Source organism: Leptonotus elevatus, chromosome 11, assembly GCF_054856555.1.
Source record: "Leptonotus elevatus isolate MCC_2025b chromosome 11, RoL_Lele_1.0, whole genome shotgun sequence".
NCBI lineage: Eukaryota > Metazoa > Chordata > Actinopteri > Syngnathiformes > Syngnathidae > Leptonotus > Leptonotus elevatus.
Window position 1 is genome coordinate 12,383,720 of NC_141249.1, and position 21,325 is coordinate 12,405,044.

Below are 21,325 nucleotides of genomic sequence, written 5' to 3' on the forward strand. Positions count from 1 at the left end.
AATTGTTCACCTTCATGGAAACCAACCTTGTAGGCAGACAAAATAAAAGAAATTCTCTGTTGGCATGGGTGAACCGAATGTGATGCCTTTATGCAGATCTGTGCCAACGTGTAATGGTTGTCACTACAAGAGAGTTCAGTCTGCATGTGCATTGTGGTTGAGCTGTACATATGAGGACATGGCACGGAGGCACAGGGAGGACTGAGAAGGGTGAGAGGGAGTTTGTGGGTTGGAGCACCTGTTCCTCCACTGGCCGGGCCCGCTATTGGGGAGCATGGCAAGCGGAGCGGGTCTGGCCTATTTATATACAAATACTGGGTCCCGTTACAGCCATGGCACGGGGCCAGGCTGTGGCAGATTGAAAGCGGGTAAAAAAGAGCAACATGCAGACCCCGGGCCTTCAGATGGCTTGCCAAAAGGAGAGAGGCCCAAACCAAATGGCACCGGTGGCGACTTTGGCTCAACTCTTCGGATTCTGGCTTAAGAAAGAATGGAAGGACTGGTAGAGGGAAAAGGGGGGGAGACAAGATGTCAAATTAAAATGAGCTCAAATTAATGACTCACTATTTACCCTTGGAATAGAGAGTGTGAAAACAATGAGGAAATGGAGAATGGTATTGATGTCCACAAGAGTTTACCATCCCACAAGACCAGATCCAACAATACCGTGACTCAAAATGAGCGAGTTTGCTACGCTGTTTGTGCAAATTCTCATTTTACCCCTCATATCAAAACATTGAATCGTAATATTGCCAACGGCCATTTATGTGGCAAGTCCCGTGTCATGTAATCATTGTAACATGGACTTCAGCTCTCTGGTGAAGACGCACATTACGTTAATATTGCCTTGATTCTATGCAGCTTCTTTACAGAGATTTTAATGTTAATGTACCTTACTAACATAATATTAGCCCAGCGGAGGGATTGGTCTCTGGTATTAAGGACTGGTTGGCAGCTCTGCAATTGGTCATGAAAGTAAGTAAAATGTTTTAGTTACTCTTACATTCATGAACACTCTTTAAGCAAGCCAAAATATGCTTTATTTTAATATTCGATTATTCAATAGAATTTTTTTGTGGGCTCCCCGAATACTAAAACATTTCTTAGCTCTAACCCTAAATTCAACTCCCACGTAATAGTCACATTTTTATTGCTTAAAAAAATCTTTGCTTGAGGTCTCTGGCATTAACAGACAATAAAATTGCTACTCGAAACTAAAATGTTTTGACTCAAAATAAATGATTGATTGGCAAAACTGCTCTTCAAAGAAAAATGTTATCAGGCCTTGAATTTAAATAGTGCCTAATCGTGGTTGGACAATGAAACAACACTTGTTACTAGCAGTACAATTTGGTTTAGATTGTTTTGACCTTTCTACTGTAAAGAGTGGCAAAATATCTTACCTGTATCGTCCCACTTTTGAGCACACTTTCTATTGCAATAGTGAGGTAGGGTTTGCTTTTTAGTCGGCTAAACACGCCGCTGTACATTGCTTGAGTAATCACATCTCTGTTGTGAATAGAATGCAAGTAGCGGATATAAACAACAACCACGATAAGTGTTAAGTGCCCCCAGCTGATTGACTGATCCGAAATGTAATGAACTGGATCACCTGGAGGAAACATGGCTCGAGTCGAGCATAAAATAGTTCAAGGTTTTGTCAGGAACGTGATCTAAAAAAAAAAAAATGCTCCAAAGGTTATTATAAAACAACTTTATGGATGGCCTGTTTCTCGGTATGCTGCATTGTGTCGTACGTTTGTCTAATACTGAGAAGAAACACAAAAGGCCAAGAATTCAATCCATATGTGCTGCAGATAAGACGGTCATTGTCTCTGCATCCGAGGTTTTATTTTCCTTGCTGCACAGTTCCTCGTTCCAGTTTTTTCCCCCTAACGTCTTTCTTCCGCAGAACACTTTGTCGTCCGTTATTTTTTTATATAACGACACGTGATAGGAAAGACACACTGTTTGCTGCTTATTTCCACTCCCCCCGTGGAAAAAAACTGAATTGGACGGCGTCTAGTGCTCCAAACCAAAAAGACAGAAAAATCCCAAAAATTCTGGCCCCGCCAGCCGAAACGGCCGAACCAGGTGCTGCTTCAAATAAAAAGACATGTTGGGGGGAGAGCAGCATTCCTTACATAGTCAACACATTTGGCCACAGACAGAGGGCTACGAAACAGGAGCAGGTAATCAACGACAGGCGAGACTGTGCTTGGAATACAGCGAAAGGGCAGACAACGCGCGCGCACACAAAGCGGCACGCATGTGTGTGTATTACTCACACGTGTGAGTAATGCAGAAAACATCTGATGTTCTTTTCATCTTCCCACGTTAGCGAGCGGAGCGCGCGGCACCGTCTTGGTGTGGTGAACCTCGGCCTGAGAGGGAGTCCGCCGGGCCCCAGTTGGCCTGCTTGACTTGCAGCCACACGGCAGCAGCTGCAGGGCCAGGCCGCACCGACGCTCCGAGCCACAAACCAGAGCGACATGAGTCGGAGCTACGCCTGCCCGCCCGCCTGATGGCTTTGCCATATCAGCTTCTTCCATCCTGTTTTATGGCTTCTGGACCGGTCTGTCTGCTTGGCCCACGGTCTCCACATTTGAACACTTGCACGGAGACCCCATGTCAATCCACAGAGGGAAAATATTTCACCGCATTGACCCTTGAACTTTAATGCAGTTTGAGGTCAACACTGATATGAAGACAGACGACTGGTTACAAGAAGCTGTGGTGTGGTGGGATAGCTAATGCTAAATGCTAACTGCTACGATGCCAGACCAATCTCCTGTGTTTTGAGCATGGTTATTTTAGTTCACGAAAATTTACGGAAAAAAACTTTTACGTTCACAAAATAAAAAAAATGCTTAAAACAAAACAAAAAAAGACAACTAACCGAAACTACATTTTACATTTACAAAACAAACTTCAACTATAATTAAAGCGAAAATGTCTATCTACATCTTTGTTGATTAATTTAATACACGTGCCCGGGGGATTGATTTTAAATGTGATTTTTAAATGTGTTTCAATATCAACGTTGTTCGTTTGTCGCACAGAAGTGACGTCATCTAGTAGCAGCCAATAAAAAAGCACCTCAAGCCACAAAACTACTTTAAATAGTGTTGTTCCGCTACCGATACAAGTATCGGGAGATGCCCTGATACTGCATTAAAACAGTGGTATCGGGATCGGCAAGTACTAACAAGTAACATGCCGATACTATTATTTCCGAGTTCCGACACTAATACAGGACTTTGGATGCAGCCTTCTTGTGCCTTGCTTGTGCACGACATGTTCACTGCATGCCGAGCCAAGATATCCTATTGGTCCTTGAATGCTCTGAACCAATGGCAGGACAGCTTTTTCATGTTGAGAAAAAACAACAACTACGTATCGGCCGATACTGCAAAACTGAGTATCGGAATCGGGGGCCAAAAAACGGCATCGGAACAACACTTAAAATCCTAGCTTTATCTAATATACTTCTTCTTTTTTTTTATTATCTATTATACATGACCTGTATTTGATTTGTGGATGGAGGGTTGTTTTTAAAATAATATTTTTGTTGACTATTTGCAACACTATATTTACCGTCAGGTGTTTTTTGATCTTGCACACAAGGAATATACGTTTTATGAAAGCGAATACTTAAACTAAACATTTTTGAACAAAGCCGCCCTTAAAAGCTTATTAAAACTTGCTATGTTTAAAAAAACAAAATTCAAAGTGATATAAAAAGTAACTATAATGAAAACTACAATAACTCTGGTTGTGAGTGGACACATTTTTTTTGTGGCATTTTGGTTGTCTTGGATTTAATGTGAAAACAGCATCAACGTGAGATGACAGATACACAAAGGTTATGTTAAGTTGTTACAGTAGAAGGATGATGTAAAAACACACGTTCATTCATTTTGCCATGAATAATGCATTGGAGTTAACGAAAAATATCAGGGGTATACAAGACGTGGCCATATATTTGAAACCGATCCAAATTGGGACGGTTCAACCTTGGCACATCTGCACTCTACTCAAACTGTAGAGAAGAATAAGATGAGTAATGAGACACGTTGACAAGCAGAAGAAATGGCCTGGAAAAGGGGAGGAAGAACAGGGAAAAGGTAAAGACGCATTGGGAGAGGCGGAGGTAAGGAAGATACGCCTTTTGGGAAAATTGACAAACCGAGACGGAAAAGAGAGAGCCAGGCGAGGGGATAGCGGGTGGAGGGAATGAGAGCCCAAGGGCCAGGTCAGTTAAATGGCCCGTTTGTCTGCGCTGATCGACCACCAACTCTCGCTGGTTGCAGCCGGAAAACCGCACATGCGCACGCGCACGCACACACAAGCCGCTCTTTCCATATCTTTTCGTCCCACTACCTTTTCCATTGGCCAAACCTGCACCCAAAGATGCACAAACGCTATGAACGCCACAATTCCTTTTTTTTTTTTGAATGCCGCGTTCCTGATATTCTTTTCACATGTGATAAAACTGTAACTAATCTCTGAGAATTCTGATCCGGAACACACACACACACACACACACACACACACACACACACACACACACACACACACACGCAGAAACCCGTTGAGCTGTTGGTTTTTCCATGCAGAATGTCCATGAGCAAGCAAGGTATGGCGTGGGTGAAATACTGATAACGTGGTGACAATCACGATGGCAACAAAGCAGCCCGTTAATTTACCGCTGACCGAGTAGTTCCTGGAGTGGAGGGTGTGTAACCGCAGCCATATTGTTAAATGACGTCCATTCATTACGCAGTCATTTAACAGTAAGACATTATTTTAATATGCGGCTGATAAACGCTAAGTGGATTACAAATACTTGCTCAGGTCCGTTAAGTGGGCGCAAGTTAGTTGCCAGCCATGTCTACCATTTCATCTTAAATCTTGCATTGCCTTTACATGTCCTTAAATAATCTTTCTTCAGAGCGAAGAGGTCATGGTCACATAGCATCCGATCTGGTGACCAGTTAAACATTACAGTAGTAAAAAGCATGTGATGCAAAAACACACACGTGCCTATTACGCTTGTGACGCTTCGGCAGATGCCATTCAGGAAAATTGATTTCTCATATGTCAGGCTATAAATGGTAATTCATTCATTTTCTCTTAATAATAATATATTTGCATATGATGGCTATTTACACACAATTTTTCACGCAAGAAAATGAATACATCGAAATTTAAATTTCCTGTCGGCTACTACGTCAGAAGTGGTCATTTACAGCACATGGAACTCAAACTCAGATCTTAACAGCAGCACTGTTTATTTGATCAAGTTTGTACTGACAATCCAAGGAACACGTCATTAGTCTAATAGCTACATGCAGTCAATATTCCGGTAAACTTCAAAATTCTGGTTTCGGAAATATTCGGGATAACCAATTTACATGCGTGAGTGGACAGTTACTCTCGTATACATATTCCGAAACCGCGACGCTTGGTTGTCATTACGCAAATAGGCATTATTTCCACTTTTCACTTTCTACAGTAAATAAAAGACATTATATTCAAGTCACTCACCACACTAATAAAGTACAGCAGTCTGCTTACTCCTCGCTCCAAAAGTGTGGTTCTGTGCTGCGTCGCCATGTTTGTTTATCTCTGCTTGTGTATTTTTCGTGAGTTGCATGCCAGACACATGGAATTATATACACGCATATGTGTATGTGGCATTTTTTTTTTATACAGAAAATCATGTAAAAATGCCGCGGGCAAATCAATGAATTCAAGTTAGGATGGCTTAGCAAGTGGCGACGTAAGATGGCCGCCGGCAAATAGAGCATGCTCACACACAAACCAAATGTTCCATTCAATTAATATTTTAGGGGTTGTACACGATTCGGCCACTTAGGGGCAGTGTGGTTCTGTGCTTAAGTTGTAGCCACATTAGAGAGTAGAATGAAAAAGTCGCAGTCAAGTTATGCCAATAAAAAGTTGTTGTTTTTTGCAGCGTAGGAAGAGTATATGCCAGGGAGTAATATCTGTAGCATTTTGTATGAATCGCCGTTCTTTTAAGTGATAAAAGTGTCGCGAGTAGCGCGCTAATTAGCATCAGCGAGTCAGACTGGAGTAGATTATGACGATTATTTCCACGTCATTGTCAATTAAATCATTGTGAATCAAAAATCAATTCTAAATCGAATAGAAGACCCAAAAATCGGAATCAAATCGAATCATGGGAGAGTCAAAGATTCCCACAACTAGTATGTATGGGGTACCGTTTGTATGACTAAATATTCGGGTTAGAAAAGGGGTTTTGAAAAACTCAAATAAGAGCATATTCGGGTTATAGCACGTGTTCACATGGCCTATCGAAACCCGGATATTGTTGCATACACAAACATCAAGGGAGGAAAAAAAGTGGGGTTTTTTTTGTTTTTGTTTTTTTAGAAAGCACACTAGTGTTGCTTTATTGAAGTGCAAAAAGGCTTGGGCATTGACTCTAGTAGGCTGATGATGTGACTAATCAGAGATAAAGTGGAACTTCTAAAGTCCCCTAAAGTAGCACATCCAAAAATCTAACGTCACATAAAAATTAAAACCCTTTGGCTTGCTTGGCATCAACATACACAATGTACCAAAGCAAGCAAGTCAAAAATAAAGACACTTCTATACGCAAGAAAAAAATTAAGTCTGGGTGACAATTGTGCTTTTTATTTTGTGGCTTGTTTCCAAACTGCATTCTAAAACATGAAGCAGCCTCCATGTCGAATGTTAAATCATGAGATGCGTACAGTCACATCATTTGATTTTATATCGAATTTGAATGGGTCAAGCCCTTCCTCGGATCGTTTAACTAAATGATTCAAAGGTCTTACTTCTCCCAAGAGTACGTTTATCCACATTTGTGCGGGAGGTCTTTTTTTATTTTTTATAGTTCTAGGAAAGTTTGGGAGTAAGTACTACTTTTTATGTTCAAGTGCTTTAGAAAACAAGGAACATTCTTGGTTCTTAGAAGTGAGCCTTGAGGAAACTTTATCGCTCCTTCTTCGGGGATGTTACTTTGCGAGCAGAAGAGGATCCCAGAGTGACGTCAACTGTACGTTGGCTGAGCGGTGAGCACACGAGACAACGACGCAGCACTGTACACTTTGTTTTTCACCATGTATAACGATCACCATGAACAGACATGCTGTTAAATCATGGCAATTGTCAGTTTACGCGCAGGCACACTAAAAATGACTACGTTACCTTCCGTCGGCATGAATGAAAAATGTATTCATATTTTAACTGGCCACTGCATGCGCTCTCTAAATGTGGTGCACATAATAATGTAACTAATATAATGCTCCTTTTTGAATGGGACAGTAAGAGTTGTTTTTTTATAGGCTGTGGTTTGCAACAGTGTGTTGGTATCATTTTGGCTAAAAACTTAGCGTGTTAATTTAAAGATCCCTTAACGCCACAATTTTTTTCAACGCACGATTAATGACCGCTCCTTGATTGGAACGCCTGTACTGGGGGAATTCCGGTCGCAATGCAGCAGACACGACCATGTCAAGAATTTGCAGTAATAAATTGAACTAGACTCAGTGCAATTTCTGCAGAAATTGCGTAGAAATGCTGGAAGCTGAATGCTAAGCTGAGTGCTTATGAAGTAAACTGAAAGATAAATTAAGTGAAAATTACAAAGAATTAATTGTAGTTGAAAGATAAATGAATAAAAAGAACCCTTGAACCCGGGAGCCGTGAATTTTTGAAGCAAGTTGATATTTATATGGAAAAATGTTATCTGAAAGTACCCTCCATTCATTTAGATGCTTCCAGCATCCCAACAATAATAATACATATATTTGTGGAGAGTGGGTTCAAGATGTATTTTACAATTTTAAAAAGCTACTTCATGTTAAAGATTAGATCGCTGTTAATATGAAAAAAAATGCACTGAGCTGTCACCGTCTTACAAATGCAAGTATGCCATCTAGTGGCAGAAAAAAATACAACATAAATCAATATCACTCGTTTTTGGCAGTACAGTACATCTTTTTAATTTTAACTCAATTTTACGTATTATGAAATGACTGTATAAAGGACTATAAGATGCAGCCATATTTCAATTAGTTTAACATTTTTTCCAATTTTATATTAACAACAGTATAAAAACATTTAGAACAGATATAAAATGTGTGATTAATCGTGAGTTAACTATTGAAGTCATTTGCTTAATTCCAATAAAAAAAATGTTTTAAATCTTACACCCTTACTAAAAATGCTTTTCAGCAGGTTGATTCTGACCTCAATAGGACATCAAGTCCAATTGTTACACATGTCCATATTAAAGCAGTGTAACTCGAGGTTTCAAACACACGCTTTGATGATATTCAGAGCTGTTTGTCATCACCGTATGCTAAACGTGATAAATGCTCTCTGGGGTCAGTAAGGATAAAGCGTGTGGAACTACTATGACCAGCGCGGCAGCTTCTGTCACCTTGGCAACCCATCTAAAGTCTAGTTCAGATGAGTCGCTCCATAAACAAGAAAGTCAGCGTAAGCCAGTGCTACTGTGCAGGTGTACGTGGTCGGCATCACTTAGGCCCAGATGGTGCAACGGGAGCAAAAACGCACCAAAAATAAATAAATAAAAGGGGATAAGAAGTGTCAAACAGGATTGAAAGAGCAGTGTGTGTGTGTGTGTGTGTGTGTGTGTGTGTTGTGCGGTCTGGGTGCATCTGCGGTGTGAAAGAAAAACAAATCGGTGGATAACAATGAACTCTCTTACCCCATCAGCAGAAGGGGGTGGGAGAGGACGTGGCGTGGGCGTGGTCAGGGAGGGTTAACAACATTTACAATGGGGGAAGAAAGACACTGCAAGATCAATATTTAACCTGCTCCAGCATTTTATGATCAAACCTGTTACTGATACTGTGTAGGACATGTCATGGAAAAATACGTAACAAATACCATGATAGCAAAGCGGAAAGAGTGTAATGATTATAGCAGGGCAGAAGCTGTGTTTAGGCATAATGTAAAGAGACCTCCCTCCCAGGCTCAAGCATTAAACCGCTTGGCACGTTGCCATGACACCGAGCCTTTGTGGCTAGCAAAAATCTAAGTGCCGTATTTTTCGGAACATAAGGCGCGCAAGCAGGCGTCTATGTTTTTATCGTACCACTAGAAGTACTTCCTGCTTTCGTGTCTAAGAATCGTGGGGATTGCAGTCCTACTAGACCAACGCAAGCTGAGCGTTTCCGGGCCGGAGCAACATAAACGACACGGCCAAGTTTCAATCACTGCCGTGACCAAGAAAATAATGGATAATGGTGAGTGCATTGATTGTTTAGCGCTGTGAAACTGTCAACTAAGATAGCATTTAGCATTAGCCAAAGTAATAACACAACCACCAGATTGACTAACGATGTTCAAACTTTGTTTTTTGTCTGTCGGAGGAATCCGTCCTCCTCTCGAAACAACCTCTGTGTAGCACGGCGAACAACAGCGAGCGAGACGTGGTCCTACCCGATGTTTTGTGACGGTTCTGAACCTAGCATAATAGCGCTAGCATAAAAGCTAACAAATAAACATACAGTGCAATTAAAATAGACTGACATACAATTAGGGACAGACCGATATTGGGCATTTTGACAAATATCGGATCGGCCTTTTTTCAAAATCTAACGGCCGATAAAAAGGTAATGCTAAAACCATTTGAATCTCAGGGAAATATTTTGTATAAAAATTTTAGTTAACTTTATAAGAGATGCTGCTGACCCTGGGAACCTTCTGAACCTTTTGTTTTTGTTCGACATTAAAACAAAGAAGCGTTTAAGATTTTAGGTATTTTAAAATTTTGGAAAAAAATATTTACTGTAGAAAACTATAGAGAGCTCTGGTATTTACTTGTTTACGTTTCCATTTAACCTTTTAAGACGTACTGATTAGCTGCTCCTTAGAACATTTTTATTGTCCAAAATAAAAAAAATAAAAAATTGTTTTGAAAAGTCTGAAAAATTGTTCATTAAGCAATAATGTTTTAAGGCATTACAACAAAGTCAAGATTGACATTTGTGTTAAAAAAAATTTGCGTCAATATTCCCCCCCCCCCTTTTTTTTACTGAAAATTTATATCGGCTTCAAATATCGCTTATTGGCCTTCTTGCCTTCTAATATTTATTTATAATATTTATAATTGCCCTCTACATACAATGCTTCAAAAAGATCATACACCTTATAACCCGGTGTGCCTTAAGTATGAAAATGTTTTAAAATAATCTCAAAAATTTAATATATATTTTTTTTACATTTTATTCTAGGAGTATTATAAACTTGTACGAGAGTTAGTAATCCCTCTTTGCCATAACCTGCTAAAGTGTTCCACATGGACAACTGATAACAATTACATATTTGATTAGGTTACAATACAGAATTGGTCTAAACCCCTCAAGTGCATAAAGATTTGATTACTTGAATGTAACCGATTGCTAACTAAAAAGGGATGAAGCTTCATATATCTATTAACAGTCACACTGTGAGGACTCCCTTTTAAGGACAAAGAGTAGCCACACCATAAATCATTAGAATTTATGTTTAAAGTCAATGTTAAGTCAGTATTGGTGGCATGGGTTGTATTTATGAGCGTAGGGGATTCAACAGAAAAGTCATTATAGCCAAAATTATGTGGAAGCATGTGTATGTGATGCGAGCGTGTCAGACGACCACTTCCCAGTCATATGACAGTCCTCAAAATAAATTGAATGCATCAGGTTCAGTTACATGGCATCCAGTGCACAGTAAACACACACACACACACACCCACCCACCCACCCACCCACCCACCCACCCACACACCACACACACACACACACACACACACACACACACACACACACACACACACACACACACACACACACACACACACACACACACACACACACACACACACACACACACACACACACACACACATTCCTCTGCAGGTATTCAGTTGTGCACATTGTGTGAGTTAACAAAATGAAATTCTAATTAAAGGGCATTTAAAAAAAATAATTGATCTTTTTATGTGCACTACGTAAGCCATGTTTACATTGACTGGCCATAACATTAGGCATGTCCATCAGTGGGAGGGGGGGCTGTCATCATTGAAGTCAATCCCATATTTCCACTCTGGAACCAAACCCCATCCTCAAAAAAAAAAAACACGCCCACCCCCTGTTGTGGTGTTGATCAGAGACTACCTCCGCACTTCGGGAGTAGAAAGAATGAAGTCGGCTGCCAACAGTCCTGACCTTGACCCAACTGCACACAAGGGGGTTCAGCTTGACTGTTATTCATACTAGTGTCCAAAACAACCACAGTCGGCCACTTATTGGAGGCCTAAATTGGAAATGTACCTATGCAGGGTGTGCAATATACGTAAACATGTCTGCCGTATGATAACCCTCTAACATTTTAATGTGCAGGGTGTATTGGGTTAGCGCTGTTGCTACACTAATGTAGCGTAAAGCGACTTTCTCCTATGTCGTCCTACTGTCTCACTTTCCAGGCATGACGAATCGATGTACGCTTAATCCAACAGTAACACTAAGGTAACAGTTGGATTAAGTAGGAGTTGATTTGTTCAAAATAAATGGAGAAAAGATAAGAGACAATTGACATTCATTTCATGTAATTTTGTAGAAAATCACTATATCAGGAGATAAGAATATGTCTATGTAGCAAAGCACTGATGTCAAGTATTTACACTCTACAGCGCTAGCATAGCATTAGCATTGGCCAACACACAAATACACGTACACTATGTCCTTATAAATACGATATAATTAAAATGGGAAAATAGAGTAATAATTGTGGCAATGGTGAAGCATCCCCACATATGTTATTGTGATTTTTATTCCCCACACGTTTTTGCTGTGTAACAGCTCCCACATATTACTTTCGATATACACCGCTCTAATTTCAGCTTGCTTTAAAAATTCGCGCCTCCCGGCCTGGGGTACATATCGTCTGATTTCACATTACTTAGAATATTCGCACAATTTAACGTTAAATATCAACTTTTCCCCATTTATTTTCAATGGGACAGACACTGAAAATGTTCTAAGTCCCACTTTCTATGCATACAACTTATCATCATTATCACCTGTCTGATACTGCTCAGTGGTGCAGTTGGTAAACTGCAATGTCCAGTAACCAGGAGGCCGCGGGTTCCCCACCTTCAAACTGTACATTGCAAATATATCCATGGCCATTATGCTAAGTGATATACATGTATACAAAACTGACTACCATATCAAGAAATGCATTATAATTTCACTGAAATGATTAAATGCATGCTAGCTTTCAGCATCAGATGACACTTTTCAAAATGAATACGCTATTAGCCATGATTTCAAACAAGTCAAGTAAGCTCAGTGGTTAGAGCAAAAACCTGGGTTCAAACCCCACTTGGACCAAATTTTAGTACTTTAGTAATGTATCTTTCAATTTACTTTATAAGCACATGCATTCAAATCTTAGCATTCAGGTAATAGCATTCAGCTTTTCAGCATTCCCACGCAATTTCTGCAGAAATTACACTTTGTCTAGTTAAATATATACAGTATTTGTTTAGAGCTGGGTTAAAAAAAAAAAATTCGAAAAATTTATATCTAATCGATTTTCCTTTTCGAGCCTGATATCGATTCATAAAACCATTAATCATGAATTTTTAAATCTCTTTTTCCATAAATTCATAAGAAAATACACTTTTAAAGGCCACTTTTTTTGTATCTTACTGTTTTCTTGAAATTTAAATGTATTTTCTTACATTTACGAAAGACCTGACTTATTGCATTTTAAGAATTTAGAATCTTTTAAATTTATATTTACAATTATTGAATTAGAATTATGAAAATATTTTCATCTCATCTTTCCTGATGTCAATGATTATAACGTGTTATTTTCATTAATAAACGATATCATTTAACCAGCTACTCCATCCCTCCATCTACTACCGCTTATCCGGGGTCGGTTCGCGGGGGCAGCAGCTTTAGGAGGGAAGCACAGACTTCCCTCTCCCCAGCCACTTCAACCAGCTCCTCTGACGGGATCCCAAGGCGTTCCCGGGCCAGCCGAGAGACATAGTCTCTCTAGCGTGTCCTGGGTCGTCCCGCCGGTGGGACATGCCCGGAACACCTCTCCAGGGAAGCGTCCAGGAGGCATCCAAACCAGATGACAGAGCCCCCATAACTGGCTCCTCTCATCGTGGAGGAGTAGCGGCTCGACCCCGAGTCGCTCCCGGACTAACCAGTTACTGCCTCCGTAAAATGTCATTTGGAATTTAATGTTTGTGGAGATTTTAGATTTAAAGAAGAATTGATGTTAAATAAATAATGAATCGATATCGGATTAAAGTGGGGCAAATCAAGTTTGAATCAGAAAGAATTGTAATTGACTTTGAACTGAACGTTTGTGAATCGATACCCAGACCGTATCCCCAACACGACAAGTCAACTGCAGAGAGTCTCACAAAAGTAATAAACCTGCGAGCGTCAAACCACTGGGCGGTTTTCTTTCCCGTTACTTCCTCGAGTACAGTTGAGGAAAAGACCAAAAAGATTTGGACTTTCTACCCACTTTATTGACCAATTTTTCAAATCTACACAAACCTAAACCGTTGCCACACGTAAGCCCCATGATGCATTGGGGCTTACCAGATCCAAATGGAAGAAAAGGTTCGACTTGAAAATGAGTCACATTAGGACACAACCGCAGCCTAAGTGTCTGGTCCCGCGACTGCCTCAAAAGGATTCTTTAGCTGATCCGTGCATAGCGGGGATGGCTCGACTTGGATTTTACAGCGGAAAGCCACCAACGGTTATAACAGGGTCGAAGCAAACAGCAACAAGGACCATCAAATCAGATTGTTGCAGCATGGCGTAACGGCGCACTGTCTTTGCCTGCGTGTGTGATCCCCGGTCGGCACCCCCCCCCCCCCCCCCCCCCCCCCCCCCCGCCCGCCCCCAAAGCAGAGCACATTTCTGTGCAGTGAGCAGAGGTTTACATAAACAGCCACAGCTCTCCATCAAGGAATGAGAGTCGGGGCCCGATGGCATCAGATAAGCTCCGAATTAAAACAAACAGGCCTGCTGTAAAGACACGCGTGTGTGTGTTGTAACTTCTCCCTTCATTCACAGTTTGACGTGACGCTGGGTCGCTCTGACACTCGGGAATCCTTTGATGTGAGCGCCCCAGAGGAAGAAATGGCAAGATAGTGACAAATCATAAGTCAATCTTAAACACTTCCATTTCTGGGATTTGCACGGGTGGTCCGAAGCAGATTATTCACATTCTTTCACCATCGTGCCATTTTGTTTAAAATGCAGTGGCACGACCAACTAGACTCGGTACAAAAGACATACAAATCTGCCTGTTTCGGTATTTAAGAGGAAGTTAAAAGCAAACACATTGTTGTGTGTTTTAATCCTCTTCTTGCGTTGCCATTGGCAAAGTCTGTGTGAAACTGCGCACAAACAAGGAAACAAGGGGGATAAATTGCCAAATGAGTTGAACTTGAAAAGGAAACTTGATGAGATAAGAGCAGTGGAGGAAGCGTTTAAGAAAGAACCCCGACAGGTCACTTCCTTTAGAGCAGGGGTCGCCACCGTGGTGCCTACTCGCACCAGCTCGCCCTTTAGGGCCACATGTGTAGCTCCCCGGGCCTGTTCTAAAAATAGCCCACCAGTAATGGGTCATTGTGATGTCCTAGGAATGTTGTTAAAGTGATCATTTGAAAATGTAAACACTGGCAGAGATTTACAGGGGGGGGGGGGAGGGGGATGGGGGTGTTGCAAGTTATTAATAAAGTTATTAATAAAAACATGTTACTTAAAGTTAATTTCTGAGCAAATATGCAATTTCTGTGTCTCAAACTGGTAGCCATTCGCATTGATCATACCGAAGAAGTAGTAATACCAATAGGGGAGTTGTGGAGTCTGGACGTTGAGGTTTTGCAGTTCTGGCAGCAAATAGAGATGAAGTGGGTATAAAAAGTCATCACACCCCTGTTCAAATGCCCCTTTTTTATGAGGTGCAGGTTTTGTGCTTTCTAGCAGAAGCTTAAAGGTGTTGCGCTAACATTAACTAGTGTTTGGAACTGTTCATAACTCGTCTAAGCTAGATTAAAGCCACAGTTCCAGTAGAAGAAGAAAAAAAGCCTCAAAGCTTATTGCTGCCACCAACATGCTTCACTGTCGGTTTTGGTGATGAGCAGTGTTGTGTTTGAGACAAACATACATTTTGGAATTACGGTCAAGGGTCAGGGTTAGGGTTCACCTGTGATATCATCAGATCATAACAAAATCTCCCAAACATGTGGGGAGATGGATTTAAATTGTTACTTGACTCATTGAGCCATTTTTAGCAGTAATAAAAGGTAATATTTTGTCCAGAATTCATTTGATAATGTTACTTACTTTGTACGTTGCCTACTTCCTCAGCACAGCAAGTGGGAAAAATCGTTTTTAAAGGGTATTAATTGGTCATGAAAGTTAATGAAGTTATCAAATTAATTGTGGACAAAATATTAACTTTTTACTGCTGAAAATGGCTTTTAATGGTGGGGGAAAAATTGGGGGAGAATAGACTTTAAATATGTTTAATTATAAGAAAGAGATGCTGACTCATGATATTCAATTGAGTCCATGACATGGGTGCAAGCAGTAAAATAAAATATTCAAAAATTATAATTGCCCGTTAGTTTTTTCCAATCCATGGATCCATCCAAATTTGGTCACAAGCCCAACTCTGTGATGGCCCAACTAAAACTAGTCAGAGCCAACATTAAAAAAGTATCTTATTTAACAAGATAACCCTAAAAGTGAACAAAACGAGGAAAAGTGTCAACTGTTACCCTTTTTGTGAGTAAACTGAAAAAGTCGTACCATGCTCAATTAAGGCAACCTAACCTTTAAGGTGGACCAGCTACGTTCATTTTACTGTCGGGCAGTTGCTACAAGTTCCTCTGCGGCGCTGCGACATGGTACACTGTTCTCGTGCATAACCGCCACTTCCAAACACACACACACACGCACGCACATACATTGCCTGGAAGAGAACAGGTCATGAGTTGAGGAGATGAGATCCAGCAGACAGCGGCAGCTAACGGGGGCGCATACTGATTGGCGTGCACGCAACACGCACACATGCTGACAATAGTGCAGGCATGGTGGGCCACTTCAAACGCATTCCACAACGTGCACGGTATTGTTGGGAAATGCCAGTGCTCTTCAGCACCAACAAATGCAAGCTTCTTCCTTGAATCTGCCCGTGTTCAGCCAGCTTGATGTCAACACCGGTACAATATGCAAATGACGAACATTCAACTTCCTTATTGTCTGCAGCTACAGCGCAATTATCTTTCAAACTAGACACCCAGCTTCCTCGTTTCTCAATGAGCCAGTAACTAATGTTATTATTATTATTATTAACCAACACCAACAGGCTGACAACCACTTGTGGTTTCGTTTTGTTACAATCATAGAAAGGTAGACGCGACATGGGAGTGGCTTGTTCCAAGATTTGAAGTACTGTATTTAGTCACACTTAACAGATAGGAAAATAAAACGAAATGTTAACTGTTTGATAACGGATTTACCCATCTGATTTTGAGCTTTGTGTATCCAACGAAACACCGCCGTTATTATTAAATCATAAGCGCAAAATGTTGAATTCATTACCCAAAGTTGTCATCACTTGGTTTATTAAAACAACAATGGGCTCTTGATGAGACGGTCCCTAGAGGATTTGTTTTGTTTGGTCAGATCAAAATGAAAGCAGTAAAAGAATAAAAGCCACATTAAAAACACCACATAATAAAATATGTTGACATAACTTGTTTAGTCGTGTCATGTTGACAATATGGAGATTCACATCGCATTAAAAGTCAAATTCGTCAGGAATGACGTCGGCGCTGATGTCAGCGTATCAAATTGTATCTTTGCGACGTTGATGCTGTCACTTTAGTCAGCTTTGTTTTTCTGAACTGAGAAGACACTCGCGGATATTTCAGAGTCGGGCTGTGGAAAACATACATAACATCACATGCATAAATACACACATGCACACGGGTCCTCTCCAACAGGCTGAGAGGAACAAGAAGGGGGCCAAGCTCCTGGTTGCACAACTTGTTTTTCACAAGTTCAGCCAGGAGACAGCTCAGCAGTTACTTCAGAAAACTGTTTGCTGATAACTATGGCAAACAAGCCCATCCAAATCTATTAAAAACAGCCTGCAAAAAAAAAAAAATAATCTTTACGGCATTATCTCGAACCCAGCTCATCGTAGCCACGGCGCAGGAATTGTATCAATTCAGTTTCTCCTTTACCAAGATTGACGTTGAGATATCAGGCAGATTCCGTACTAAGCATTCTTAGAACTCTATATTCTGAGTATTTTGGTTGTTGACCCCGCTCCCTCTTGAGCGTAAACATCTCAAGAGTGCCAAATATGGTCACTAAGCAGAGAATTGAGTAAATAAGGCGCCAGAAGCAGCCAATGGCATGTACCCCGCTCCCCTAGAGGGACACACAGAAAGAGAGAGGGAAAGAAAGAATGAGGAAGGAGGGGTACAAGTAGCCCGGTCTCATAAGACCCCTTTCAGGGGCCTCCGCGCTGTCTGCATACATGACCTGTGTGGAGTGTCCACAGCATTTGCTTTGAACCTGGCCAAAGGAAGCAGCCATTTTAAGAAATGCAGGGCACAGTCTAAATAGCAGCACTTGGATGAAACAAGGAAACACTCGTCACATTATTGCGGTTTGTTCCGCGATCTCTTCATTTCACACATGAGCTTTATGTTCATGTCGCTTCGTGGGCTTGCGCAACACTAATGATCTTTTTCAAAAATCTCAAATTAGCCGCGTTCTAACTTGGGAAAATTGTAAACAATGTATTCAAAGGAGGAGGATTTTTGCCCTTGTTTTGGAAACTAAATCCCACGCGACCTGCCAAGCAATTCTAAAAATAAGCATATCCTGAGATTAATTGTTGTAAAAAAGCCCAAAAACATTTATCCTACAAATGATCGCAATACACAGTGATAATCAATCAATTATTGCCATAAATTTGACTTCATAAAAACAGAAATGATCAATGACATGAAAATGGTTGCACACACTATTATTCATCCCTACTATGCGCTAATGTAAACACTTTGATAAAGTCAGAACTGGTCTTTCTAAAATGGATTTCATTTGCTTGTTTAGGAAAGGGTCAAAGAAAGTATTTGGTAGAAATGTACCATTATTAAGCAAAATATCAGCGTTAAATGAATTTTATAGATACAGCGTCAATTCATAACAGAAGTTGGCACAGGGCCTTTTACATTTGGAGCATGTTCACATTAATACGCAACCCGCAAGTCAGAGGGTAAATAACGTTAGCCTAAAAACAGAATTGCCTAAATTGACAAGTTGTCACAATATAGAAAAAAATACTTATTGGTCTTGCTAAAAAAATTGTTTTTTCTTTCAGTCTGTGTTGATGCTTTTCAGTCATCCAGGTGATGGTAATTCACAATGGTTGAATTGAGAGAACTTCACTCTACTTGTCTGTTAAATGTGTTTGTTTTTCTTGTTTTCAAAAAAAATGTGTAAAAAAATATTTTGGAGAATTTCACTATCAAGCTAACAATAGTGGTTGCCATTTTTTTCTTCTTTTTTTTATTGATATTGCGTCAGTAAGTTAAATGACTTTGCAAATTGTGCTATTATGCTAACGACGGTGTAAGAAAAATCGCATGCATATATTTTGATGTCACGCCAACACATTACACATTTTTAACATTGGGTTGGTTCCAGGGGGAGGACGCAAACAACACATTTGGGCAAAGTTGGGAATCCCTCCTCTGTTCTTTATGAAAGCAAAGCAAAATAGAATGTCACATTTTTCGCTCTTCTAAATGGGTCTAAAATGATCTGTAGCGCATAATAAGCCTCCCATTTGCAGAGGGGTCGTTATCACCGCACGGTTTATATCAGACGTCGTTATACACTCCGATCAACCCCGCGCCCCTCAAATTCATTGATAAAAACAACACACGTCCTCTGTGTCGCGGAGGGGGGGGGGGGGGGGGGGGGGCTCCCCGCAACGGCGCGCGAATGTTTTCATCCTCGGATGCTGATCCACCGCTTCTCGTGCGTAATGTGTTTACGTCGTGGCCGTTGCGGGAGCGTGCGTCGCCATGGAAGGGCCTAGCTGCCGCGCACGCTGGCCGCATCCTGCTGCTCTCACTTCGAACCGGTCGAAGCGGCCAACCCCGGGGATGACGCATCCACCGCGGGTCGCTTCGACGCGTCGCCATCGCGGGGACAGCGGACGGTGCGGCGAGGTGTCATATGCCTCCGAAAGTTTACGTTGGAATAGCAATTATTGGCGCGCAGCCACGCGCACCAGAGGGGGAGAAAAACATGACCTTTTGCGCATGCGTCGTCCATATCAACAATACTCTCCTAGAAATACACAATCGCTGTAATAATAAACAATCTTATTATGATCTGTTGCACAAACATATTTTGTACTTATATTTTTAAAGATTAACATTTTATATTAAAAAAAAAACTTTGCGATTTATGATTATTCTATTAACGTTTCCAATTTATTAGGTAGCCAAATGATTTTGACTGTTTTACATTCATGTTTGATGTACTAAATTATTACTGCGCATTATTTCGATGTTACGTCAATACGTTACATGTTTTAGTAAGATTAGGTCACATTTCGCAATTGAAATTCGTAACCTAATTTACCAATAAAGTACGAAAAAGCGTGTACTTACTTTCTCCCTTAATCAGTCCATGCTGGCATATGATGCAAACCATCCAGAGCACAAGTTGTGCCCCCAGTTCAAGCGTCCACCGCCTCATTTTGATCCGAGGACACGTTTAAAAAAAAAAACTCCAATGTGGACACCCCAGAATTTTTTTTTAAATGTTAGGTCGCTTTATTCAAGGGGTGCCCCCCTCGGCCCGGTATCAAACAGATACCCCCTGCCCAAGTTCGGGGTGCGTTCCCTAAAAACGGTGGTCTTTGCTTCTGGCGACACACGTTTGTATGGAAATGTTCATTTTCCATAGGTGAAGACGACAGTCCACGATCATGTGTTCTACTCAAGATCGTGCTTAAATCCAACTGTCAAGCGTGAGTCTTTTAATAGCAGGAAACAAGGAAAATAGTCGTCCGTGCTCGGTATCTTCACAGGCGTAAAGAGCACATTCCAGCGAGATCAAACTCCCCTTGGGCAGCTACGTGCAGGAAAAACGTGCAGGGATGTGGAGCTGCGACCATCCCGTGAACTCCTTCACCCTTCTCCGAGGCAGCAGCAGCAGACGCCGTAAAACGTCCAAATGGGGCTTGAGGGGGGGATACTCTCCAAAAGGGACAAACGTGGTGGGAGATAATTATCTCTAGTTCCTCTCGAGGGAGAAAAAAATGACGGCTACGTTCAGCCTGAAGTGGGGAAAAAGTCGTACCACGCTGCCCGTTTCTTTCCCTCAGATTAGCCGATGGAAGGAAGAAGGAGGAGGACGAGGAGGGGTGTTGCTAACGCTAGCAAGCTAGCTAATCCAAAACAAACCAGCTTTCCGCGTCAGCGCCGGAGTTCAGAGAACGAAAACACACGCACACGTCGATCGCGAGTCTCGTTTCCGACGCTGCTCACAGACAAAATGAGGTACAAAAAAAGAAAATAGTTTAACAAAAAATAAAAAAAACAGACGGGTGAAGTGTAAAAAGTTCCCGTTGTTGGCTGTGTCGTTCGTTGTCTGTCGGTCAGGTTCCCCCTCTTTCCGTGTCTCCTTGCGCGAGGAGTCTCTCGCCCAGTAAACAACTCCTGCCACTCACCCCAGCTGGGCCAAAAGCGTGAGGAGGCCGCAAAACGCGGAGCGGATCGCGTTCTTTCAATGGGGCCCAGCCGCCGTCCGGATCCGGAGCGTCTGAGGCGGAGGGAACAACACCACACCGAAGCTCTTTGTTAACTCAAGAAGGTACATAAATATGAGGAATACAAATGAGCTTAGATTAATTCGTTCCAAAATGTCTGATTAAAACTGAAGCAACTAAAACCGAGGAAGTATTACAAACACAAATATTTTATATAAAATAACTAGTTTTACATACAGGGAAAAAATGTGAAATATATATAAATGACAAATTTAATTGGCAGCTCTGAGGTTAGGAGTTTGAATCTGACAAATATTCCTGCCCGGGTCATCACGTTGTACTGTACATTTGAGGCATATATGCTCCACTACAAAATGTACATATATGTTTGAAATAAATCAGTGCGGCCCGGTACCGAATGGCCCACAGACTAGGACCA

At 41.2% G+C, this 21,325-nt stretch overlaps 1 protein-coding gene across 2 annotated transcripts in view; it reads right to left on the reverse strand.

Annotated features, from left to right (window-relative positions):
• Positions 1-20,826, reverse strand: part of insrb (insulin receptor b) — an 84,837-nt gene extending 64,011 nt beyond the window's left edge. For both annotated transcript variants that reach the window (XR_015096573.1, XM_086090301.1), the window contains exon 1: positions 19,784-20,826. Coding sequence is in view for 1 of the 2 variants with exons in the window: in XM_086090301.1 (XP_085946427.1) it covers positions 19,784-19,871 (88 nt within the window). In the remaining variant the exon portion in view is untranslated. The remainder of the gene's footprint in view (positions 1-19,783) is intronic.
• Between the last annotated feature and the right edge of the window lie 499 nt (positions 20,827-21,325).